Source organism: Eufriesea mexicana, unplaced genomic scaffold (genome assembly GCF_001483705.2).
Source record: "Eufriesea mexicana isolate 0111107269 unplaced genomic scaffold, ASM148370v2 scaffold616, whole genome shotgun sequence".
NCBI lineage: Eukaryota > Metazoa > Arthropoda > Insecta > Hymenoptera > Apidae > Eufriesea > Eufriesea mexicana.
In genome coordinates this window covers 252,022-263,340 of record NW_016908770.1, presented here as the reverse complement: position 1 = coordinate 263,340, position 11,319 = coordinate 252,022, and the positions used below count along the sequence as shown (strand labels likewise).

General features: G+C 32.6%; 2 protein-coding genes across 2 annotated transcripts in view; one reads left to right on the top strand and one right to left on the bottom strand.

The window, feature by feature from the left end:
- The first annotated feature begins 551 nt into the window (after positions 1–551).
- On the top strand, positions 552–4,556 carry Tsp2A (tetraspanin 2A). Its single transcript, XM_017898061.1, has 5 exons — positions 552–784; positions 2,213–2,410; positions 2,977–3,153; positions 3,697–3,882; positions 3,995–4,556. The coding sequence occupies exons 1-5, from the start codon at positions 698–700 to the stop codon at positions 4,070–4,072; spliced, it is 726 nt and encodes a 241-aa protein (XP_017753550.1). The 5' UTR covers positions 552–697; the 3' UTR covers positions 4,073–4,556.
- A 2,300-nt stretch (positions 4,557–6,856) lies between these two features.
- The window catches only part of LOC108546108 (flocculation protein FLO11), a 23,056-nt gene continuing 18,593 nt past the window's right edge, over positions 6,857–11,319 (bottom strand). Inside the window, exons 5-8 of the mRNA XM_017898040.1 lie at positions 9,637–10,015; positions 9,221–9,377; positions 8,573–9,146; positions 6,857–7,993 (exon numbers count right to left, since the gene is read on the bottom strand). Coding sequence (XP_017753529.1) covers positions 6,857–7,993; positions 8,573–9,146; positions 9,221–9,377; positions 9,637–10,015 — 2,247 coding nt within the window. The remainder of the gene's footprint in view (positions 7,994–8,572; positions 9,147–9,220; positions 9,378–9,636; positions 10,016–11,319) is intronic.

Genomic DNA, 11,319 nt, shown 5'->3' with positions numbered 1-11,319 from the left:
ATATATGGAATTTTAAAAGTTTATATAATAAATTATTTATTGTATCATTATAATACATTTATTAGACAGTAAAATATTGTTAATAATATTATTGTATAATATTATAATAATATAGAAGTAGACGTTTAGCTTAATTCGCAATTCTGTTTCCAAAATCAGAAAAAACTCCTCGCCATTAGTAGATTTACGTACATATTTCTCATCTTATTATCATATTTATTTCGATAAATTTAATAATCTTTGATATTTACCGTAAATATTTATCTTCATACATAGATTAATTTTGTTACTTTCGACTCTACTAAAATGCTCTACTAAGATATCCCATAATTTATTTTTCCATGATATATACGAGCATTGTGGAATGAGAAGAAAAACAATAACAAATAACGACCAGCCCTTTTTTGAAGACGGTCATTTTAATGATAATTTTCCGTAATATGAATGAGTCACTTGCAACGATTCTTTTATCTAGGACGTACTTATCCAGTTATCTTATATTTGCCGACGATAAAGAGAATACTAGCTGGTAGAGTCAGGTATACATCGCTGTATACCTTTATAGCCACGGTGTCCACGTTTTCATATTAAATCACAAAGTAATTTTCGCGGAAGAAATCCGCGTTAAAATTTCGCTTGTTTCCTTACGATAAAATTTCTTTCCAATACACGTGTGTTGAAATTTAAATCTTGAACCATGGTTGTCAAAACTTCTGGCAATCAATTGGAGCAGCGAATCCAGTGTATAAAATTTACCATTTTCTGCCTGAATGCCATCATATGGGTAAGTGTTACAAATGTAAAAACATGTAATAAGATATGGTTGCATTTAATCATTGACTGAAATTATCGAACGCATTCTTATTGATTGTTATTTATTAAATTCAATTGTTAGAGAAGGATTTAAGTGATCTCTCGTTGTTATATGGACAGATATCATAGAGAGCAAGACTTTTCTCATATTCGCTTTATTCCATTCTTATCGCTCAAATTTTTTACGATTTATATCATTTATATTTCTCTGCAGCATTTCTTACTTTTTTGTATTTATATAGTTATCTACAGTCAAGACGTCAGGCATAGCTACATTTCAAGAAATAATTCTGTTACGCGAACGATTCTTGGCGCTTGGATAATGTTGTACTATGTAAATGTGTTTGCAGAGGCAATTTAGTTTTAAACGTTTCTTATTGCAACATATATCCTCGTTACATTTGAATCAATGTGAGTCAGATCACGGCGTGGCCATCATATCTGTGTTTATCAGCGTGACGAATACGAAACTCTAACTAAAGGCTTAAGAACTAAATGTTAGAAATGAAAGCATTCGATAAAGTTCGATATATACAGGATCTCCTATTTAAGTAGGCACACCAAAAAATTCTATAATTCTTCACTGTATATATGCAGTGGATAAGACAAGTATTGGTATATTATATTACAGGAAAATTCACCTGATTAGAAGAGACTGATTTGAATTTTTTAATTTGAATAAAAATTTATGAGTATATATTTCATAATAGATTATACAATACATACAACAATTTTTCTCTTCACCTAACATCACTAAAAATTTATTTAAAAAAAAAAAAACTAAAAAGACGTATCAGTTTCAATCAAAACAAAAAAAAAGGATAACGAACTTTGAAGAGGTGTCCTTTTCAATTTTTAAAATGTACCTTTATAATAGTCCAAGATACAACGAAACTTTTTATACAAGAAAATGTTCAATTTTTAATGCTCTGTCACCGCAGTGTGAACAAAATTCCGAAAAAAGATTATAATCGGAGTATGAAAAGATATTAAAACTTTAAGTGTTTATTTGGCTCCCTTAAAAAGATTTTTTGTTCTTGGAAAAAATGCTCCATGTAGAACTCATTATGCTCTACATGTAAGTACACAAACTTTCATTAAAATTAAATCTTTCTGGTTAGATGAATTTCCTTGCAATATGGCGTGCTAATACTTTCTTACCCTTTCTTATCCATTGTATTGTATATATATGTCACTATATAATTCCTTTCACTTCAACAAGTACTATTTTTATTAAATTATCTCGATATAATTTAATAAATTATATAATTGCAAAAAGGAAAGAAGAAGAACATTTATTTATACTATTGTATAAATAATTTTGTATAAGGGATAATTTATGTATACAAATCTGTATAGTATGTGAAATAATTTTCTAAAAGTTATACATTTTTCTTAGTTACTTGGGAGTTCTATGTTTGGATTATGCATGTGGTTAAGACTGGATCCAGGTTTCCAAGAGTGGGTCGAGTTCCTCGAAATATATGAATTTTACATTGGCATCTACATCTTACTTGCGGCTTCGATGTTCATCATAATTATCACGTTTATTGGGTGTGGAGTCGCCCTTATGGAGCACATACTTGGCCTCTATGCTGTAAGGAATAAATACGTTACAATTATTAGTTCATTATAATTTGCGAAATAATTTTGATATTAGTCGAAACTATCGGGCGTGAAATAGCTTTAAAATAAACTAAATTTCCCGTGATATAAAAATGATTAATAACCGAAATAAACGAAATATTCCACACCCTCATTGCCAGAGATGTTCCGTGTGTTTTATTACAGATTTTCTTATAAAACTTTATCTTTTCATATCAAAAATTTACTTTGATGATAATATATTCTAGGGTTCGTCTACTTTATTTTATAGTATTATAAAAACAAGATTTTTTCGTATTTTCTGCATTCTTCCACTCAAGTTTCTTCTTTGCAAAATTTTTTAAGCTCTTATACATTTCGAAATTTTTCTCCTTGACTCTTATGACTTATATTGTTCAATTATATTTAATTTAATTGGAATAATTTATAACGTAATTTATAATTTGATAAGAAATTATTCGTATATAAATTAATCGAAATTATTTTGCAGTAGTTGATGTACCTATTAACTAGACTGTATGTGACTCATCAGAAACTTAATTGCGTTGATTCTTCAAGTACATAGGACTGCAATTGCTTTCTTACGCTGTCGGCCTGGTAGGAACTGCGCTTCTCCTCGATTATTCCACCTACGACAGCAAAATTCAACCTCTCATACGACGATCTATGACCACACTGATCAATAATTACCACAATGAAAGAGCAGTGTTCATTCTGCAATTAATCCAAGAAAGTGTAAGTTCGTGCATTATTTTACAGCAAATACAGTACGCGACAAAATAATAGCTGTAGTTTTCAGTGTTTCTGAAAACTAGTGCGATATATGCATATGTTACATATGCACCCACGTAATGTGTCCAGCCAACTGCTTTGAGTTGTACTGACCTTGCCTTGTAAAATCAAATTTGATTTATAATCGGATGATTCTGTTTTGTCGCGGAAAATTAAACATACTACACACGAATTACTATAATTAAAGTGACACGATAATAATTAATGTACAATTGTATATAATTGTATTTTTATCTCAATAAAAATCGAGGTTAATTTTGTAAAATTAAAATATCTGCAACTGCTCGTTCCGATTAATTTTGTGGTTTTAGCAAAAATACGAAATTAAAAAGAAACTTTACGTCGTGTTTTATACATATAAAAAAGAAAAATACGTTGAATGTAACGTGAAACGTAGTCGAGAGAAATTTGTAACGTTTCTATTAGTGTTCATTTTGCATATGTCTGAATAACCATCGTAAAGTTAATCGAGTTGTTTTAAAATAGATCGGTTGCTGTGGAGCTGATGGCCCGATGGATTATTTAGCTTTGAAGAAACCACTACCTACCGAATGCAGAAACACGGTCACTGGGAACGCTTTCTTTCATGGTTGTGTCGAAGAAATTTCATGGTTTTTGGAGGGAAGAACGGGGTGGCTGGCTGGCTTGGCATTGGCTCTATGCATGCTGCATGTAAGTCATATTGCGTACAATTTCATAGAACATGTAACAATATCATCACCTGTTTTCTATATCAGCTTATCGCGGAAGACTTTCCCGTTTAATAACGAATCAAATTTTGCAGATAATCATAGCAGCCCTTAGTATGACGTTGGTCCGAGCTATTAAGAAGGAGGAGCAGTATAACACGTTTAAACGCTAATTTGTATTAATTAAACGACAATTTTCATCGCATATCGTAATCAACATCTACATTCCATACTAACGTGCCTATTAATGACAATATTTTATCACTTCCCGAATTGAAGTACACGGGGAAGGAAGTAGACTGAAAAATGAAGTGAAATGAATTTGAAATAATAGCATGTTTGAGGAATTCGAAGAAAGAATATGGAATATTCCATATTTTTTCTTTTCTTTTTTGCTTCATTTTTGAACATAGTATAATTATTAACGAATAATCGTCGAAGAACAGGTATTCTTAGGTTTTGTTGAACAGAAAATTTTTCATTGCTCGTGGACAGAGTGAAATTAGACATGCGTACCTGTTCTAAGATTAGAATTAAGTTTCATTATGTATCTTCACACGTTTTATATTTTCGAATTTCTCTCGCGTCATTAAAGGTAGATTTGATGCCTTCATAAATAATATCGGTACTTTTATCGAGTGTAAGATGCGTCATGTAATTGGGACGAGTCATATCCTCTGTATGATTGGACATAGAAAGGTTGGTAGAGAAATATGTGTCGTAATAATTTTCTTCACATATTTCTATATTTTTTTCGCGTTTCTCTGAATATAATTTATCGATAAATAATTCTGTCTTGAATGAAACGTGTATCGTTTCAAATGAATTAGATAGAAGTAAATATTTTTTTAATAGTGTTTTATATACAAAACAAACAAGATTAGTATAAAAATAAAAGATTATGACAATATAACAGTTATTTATCTACCATTATTTTCTATATTAAATTAAACGACAGATATAATTTATTTCAATCGACATACTTTCTACACATGCATATTTAATATTTGAACTTTTTTAATTAAACTATATTTTTATTCAAACTTTTTGATCACTTTATATAATATTTCTATTTTCAATTGTTGAATTTTAAAGTAGTCTGTTCTTTGTAAATAACAGTCAATTTAATCAATTTATATTCATATAAGTTTGAGACGAGCGTTTTAATTAAAAACACCCGGTTAATTATTATCTGCAGTGAAATGAAATAATTGAATGTAACCAATTATTTCTTACTCATGTTTCAAAAATAAACTGGTCACTACTTTTCCTCAATTACACATTTTAATTTTATCTAATAAAGTGAAAAGTGCATGTTAATTTTAGACGCTTTATTTACAAAATTTTTAATATACATACAAAACCAATACAATAGTCACTATAATTATTAATTTATATACAATATCTTTTCTATTGACCAATTAATAAATTCCTATTTATCAAACAAATAGAAAGATTAATTCTTTGTAAATTTTTTATTTGTTTTTGACGCTGCACATTATCTACATTAATATATTTATGCACAATTCTATAATTATAATTACATATAACCACGGTAAAAAATATAAAAATATTATTTTTCTTTATAAACAATTAAATTTTATCTTACGTGGAAAATTCTTACAAGCAACTTTTGTACGTCATTCTGATCAATTTATTCCAAATTTAATTTTAATTTCTGTAAAATATATTGCTCGGCATGTAACTGTCGAGCATACTTCAAATAAATTCAGAAAACTTATGAAAGATTCGCAGTTAATTACTAATTAGCTTATTTTTATATCTCATATATATCTCATATATTTTTCAATATGAGAGATTGCAAAAGAAAATATTTTCATTTATTAAATCGTACTTTAATTCATAACGTGCAATATCGAAACAAATATTAAAATATTTATAAACAAGTACTGAAAAAATTCAAACCATCATTTGTATCTCCCTTCATTTGATTAAATTGCTCACGTGTTGTAATGTGACATACCATACAGTAAACGTTTGATCAATTTTTATTTGAAATAGATAAGAGAGATAGTCTTTCTATATTCGAAGTATTCATTTGAATAACACACATTTATCACCTACGTCTTTAATATTAAACGCATATGGTTTCAGTCTTTGCAAGTGTATAATTCCACTAATTGTAAGAAATATGTATCTTGTATCTTTTGTGGATCACAAAAAGTAGCTCTTTTCGTTTATTTATTACGAAGACTAGCCATCTCTCGTTTACTGTATCTATTTTTACAATTGGTAGCTATTGTATATACCTATTTTTAATTTGTACCGAATTGCACCTAATTTGTATATATCTATTTTTAATCTCATGTTTATCCTCATTTGAAAATGTCCAAATTCCCAAATCCCACAAACGTTTCATAAATGGCATGTCGCATTGTAACCCATGAACAAGAACAAGTCTTACATTAAGATTCTTAACACATTGCAGACCAGAGCAGTCAATGCGCGTCCACTGCCTAACGATTTGCGATGAGAAGTACAACGATCACGTACTATTCTCTTCATATTCCGTGTCACTATTCGCTCTCTATTTCTCGAAAGTTACAGAACAGCAGCTTGTACCTTACATACTAATACTAAATCCTAGACTTTAAATACCATAAATAACATTACGCTAAAGTACCAAATATCTGGACGGTAAAAAGAGGTATTGGAACCGATCGATCGAATTGTACGATCCAAATCAATCCATGATTTAACAATTATTAACATTTCGCATCGACTTGTATAATTTTCGAATCGTATCTACCAAATCTGTTATTATCATCGTCACTTTGCCTTCCGATCAGTGTCTTCAGTATTCCCGATTGATCCGGTGCAAATGTGTTTTGTTCGCCTTTCACGAATTCTATGTACTTGGAAAGTAACATTCTCCAGTTCTCGACGTTTGAAGAGCAACTCGTACCTCCGCACGTTTAGCGCGAATTAACGAGGTTCTACCCTACGAAGGGATAAGGTGGGTAGCCGACAGGTGGAGGATAATAAGGGAACGCAGGAACCGTCGGTTGCACTGGTATGGTATTCGTAACGTAAGTGGTAACCTCTGTTGGTACCACTCTGCTGGAGAACAACGTGGTGTACGCCGTTTTCGCGCCAAAGGTCAACTTCAGAATTTTAGAATCTGACACGGTAGCCAGAGTTTGCGTGACCACAGGAGTGCTCGTTATTGTGAAATGCGGTTGCTGTTGGAATATGGGCAATTGTGGTGGCAACTGTGGCGGTAGCTGAGGTGGCAGAGCGGGAGCAATTGTGGACATTCCGTATTCATAGGATGTCCGTGGCACTGTGGCGACTGGCCTGGATATCGTCGAATAAATCGTGTTTCCGTTGTTCACAACTGGGATCACGTGGGACTCGTAGAGGGTCTCGAGAACGACTACCGGTCGCGTGGTGGTGATCACCTGTTGCTGCTGTTGCTGGCTGAGATATTTCAACAGAGCCAGCTGATCTTGAGTCAGTTGCAATTCAGCGGTACTGCTGCTCTGGACTTCTGTCTTCACTTTGGATTGTGAAATAGATTTGAATGGCTCTATGTCTGAATCCTTGTCGCTGTTTGGAGCCACTACTCTTTTGGGAATATCATCGTCGTCTCTGTCGTCGTCACCGACGTCTAGCTCTAGATGCAGTTCGCTACCTGCTTCTTCTAGTTTCGTGTTGAACTCGTTCAAGGCTTTGCTGGGAATGAACTGATAGATATCCATGGGTGGTAAAGTCTTCGTAGCGGTGACCACACGAGCAATGTTGTACGTTTGTACGAGGGTCAACTTGGTGGTGTTACCGCCATAGACTACTGGAAGCAGATGGGTCTTGAGGAGTGTTTGAGTAGTAGAGAAGGTTTCCGTCAAGGTCTCCAAAGGTGGGGTTGCCTGGCCAGATTCTAGAGATATAACTGGAAGGGTTGCCACAGCTGAGTCCAGGGGTAACGTCGTTTCATACGCTGCTGCAGTATTTGCTAGGATATTTTCTGTCAAAGGTTCAGACGGTGATATCGTAGTGGATGGATCTATCGTTGAGAATGATTTCTTGATCGTTGAAGTTACCGTGACGTAACGGGTATTTCTCAAGGTTCCAACCTGTTATCAAGAGCAATATATACTTTATTAAAAGCATCCTAAAAGTTTAACTTTTAAGGCAAATATTCAATTTGCAATGCGAATTCTAATTAATTAAAGTCGAGATCATTGATGAAAATTTAACTTTGTACTAGAACTATCATGCGAGTCGAAATGTCTTCTTTCACATTTTTTGTGTTTCCAATTGCAGAAAGCGTGTTGATAAAATTAATACTAATTTTAATCGAGATAAAAAATCGATCTATAATTATTATTAATTAGGTATACTACAGTTAGATACACGTTATAGATTGCTTGAATAGCTCTAGTATTAAATATGACTTATCAAATTTATAAAATTTCCACGCTATTAATTTTTAGTGGTTTTATATTGTGTTGAACTCGACGTTCCATTCTAATGTATCCAATAATTTGACAAAAATATGTCAACATATAGATACAAAAGATTTTGAATAGCGTTTTTAAATACTTAGACTCTTTACTATGAATCAATTGAGATAAAGTGTCGAATGTGACCTGGACCTTAAAGGATTAAGGGATTCCTTATACCAGACAAAATTTATATAAAAATTTCCTTGCCTGGAAAGCGTGTGGCGATTTGATTGTAGCAATTTCGAAGTACGCGTTAGCCATGTCAGGAGCCGTTGATATCTCAACGTTGATTGTCTCGACTGGCAGGATTTGTTCGGAATGTTGATCTTGGACACTGACACTGACCACATCCTCGCTTTCACTCGGATCTAATTCTTCGTCGTTTACCACTTCTTGAATCTTTCTTTGAGCATTAGTTATTTGGCCTGTGGTGACCGAAGTTGTGGTCGAGAATGTGGAAACAGAAGCTGCGGTAGTTTTGCTATCATCTACGCTCAATGGACCCTCTGTTGTGCTAGTTTCAAACGGCGAACGTAACTCATCGTCGACGTCTACTTGTTTTCGAATAGCTATTCTCGGTTTAGGAGTCGTTTTGTAAGACCAACGACCCTGTGTTCTTGGCAGCTTCAATTTCGGCACAGGGTTAGGACTGACCGGTTGTGCTTCGATCTTATTCTTATTAATTTGCTTCGAAGGTAAACTCGGTTGATTATTTGGTCTGAAGCTGCTACGACGACGAGTAACAGGTGGTTCCGTGGTTGTCGTTGGAGGGATTCGATTTCTAAAAAAAAAAAATGCAGAAAATTGTAAGAAAAGTATAGAAACTGAATATCCATGGATATTATAGGTACTAACTTGAAACTTGGTCTCGCGGTGGTACTGCTTCGATTTTTAAACGGTTTTGTTTGCTGCACTTCGCCACTGTTATCATAGTCATCGTTGACCTTGTTACGGAACTTCGGACGTGATAAATTCGGACCCGAATTTTTTCGAGTGCTCCTCACCGTTGAACCTAATGGCGAGAAATTTCGATTGTGTTTCACTCGTTACTTTTAAGTAAGACGTGGTATTGTACATATTTAACGTTCTACTGATTGCGAAATAATTCAGAGTTCAATAAGTCGAAGTCTTTTTTAGAATACTCATAGTCGCTGATGTGAATTCGCGTCATTTATGAACATAGATGAACGAAGAATATTTGAAATTCAAAAAACGTGTAACAGAAGCAAGAAGATCTTTATATTTTATCAAATAAAAATTCTACGTCTTACCAGCTGGAGCACTAAACAAAACTTCCAAAGGTAACGTCGATTCCTCTTGCTGATTCGTTGGAGTGGGTTCTAGTTGTGGTTTCAGCTTTCCTTGTTGTGGCCCAATAGTTTTCAATATTCTTTGAGTAGTAGAGGGGCGAATTTTGCCTTCAGGAATCGGTGGTGTTCCCGAAAGAATTCTCGACGAGCTTTGCAGCACTTGGGCGTACTTGCCATTTATGTAAGTACCGATTACGCTAGTTTCATGGACGGTAGTCAGCCCATCCTTAACAATAGTGCCACCGAGTCTCGTAACTAGACCAGTTGGATTTTCTTTCTCACGTCTACCCGTGGGTCTGGGTTTCGCGTGAACTTTCGTGGTAGGCTTCAAATTAATCAGCTGTGAAATTAAAGCGAAAATTATTTTAGTTTCAAAGTCGTTCGGAAAGTTTGTAAGATAAGAATTTTCACTCTACGTGATATTTGGAAGAATCTGTTTTTGTTAATTGACGACAAATAATTTGTGCATTGCGAATACTGTGTTACTGTGTTAAAATAATTGATAGAGATTATTATAATACAGAATTATTTTTATTATTTAAGTATCGTTTTATTTGATATCTGGCTCTTGTGAAATTGACACGACCTGTAAAATAGTTTAATTTCCGGTTTGATTAAATCTATGGAGCTAGAAATATATAGGGTGTGAAAGGAATGAATTTAAATCTGAAAGACGAAGGATTCAAATGCAGGCTGTACATATTTTCGGTTGTATTTTATGTTTGTAATTATACGATTAAGTTACTTTTACTTTCTTAAATTTGTATTTCTCAAAAATGTTTATTTATTTCTTTAAATATTTGTCGTTAATAACCATTTTTAGACATAAGCTACGTTTTTAATTCTGATCACATTTTTATCATAATAAAATTATACATAAGTTTATATTACGTACTATGATTACTGTATATTCATATGTCTAACTTTCCTTTCATGTGTATATATATTTATGTTGCTAACGTAATTCTTGTTTATAGCCTGCTAATTCATAGTTCATAGAGCGCGGTTTGTAAGTATCACAAATGAACGTTTCAAATAAATCAATTTGCTATTAGAGATAGTACTTAAATTTTACAGCAATCGACATTCTTCCCTCTATTACGTGTCAGGTATGCAGATTTTAATTCGGATGAACTTTAAGCATAAATCTTAAATCGATCAGCTGCAATGGTGAAATCGTTTACCATAAGATCTGACGATGAGACTCGACTTTCACGCGTCCATGGCCGATTGCTGTACGATAATAAGTCTGAATAAGATAAATAGAGACTTAGAGACATCGAACAATAATATAAATGATACAGTGGATAATTTAATTTCAGTGAAAGGAAGCTATCAATGCTTTATTCATTCACTGTAATATCGTGAATGTGATTCTGAAAATTTTCAAGATAATTTTTATTTTCGACATAAATTTATATACTTCGTATAATTTTCATTTTTCGTGAAATATACGTTTATGAATGAAATATATTTTCATTAAATATTATAGTTTGTAATCCATCTTCATTTTTCATAAGTTACTAATTAATTAAAAAGGTATTTAATTAAAAAAGATAGAACAATATAAAATAATATAGTATTATAATAATTTACAAAATACGATATTATAATATTATAAGAAATACAATATTATGATAATAA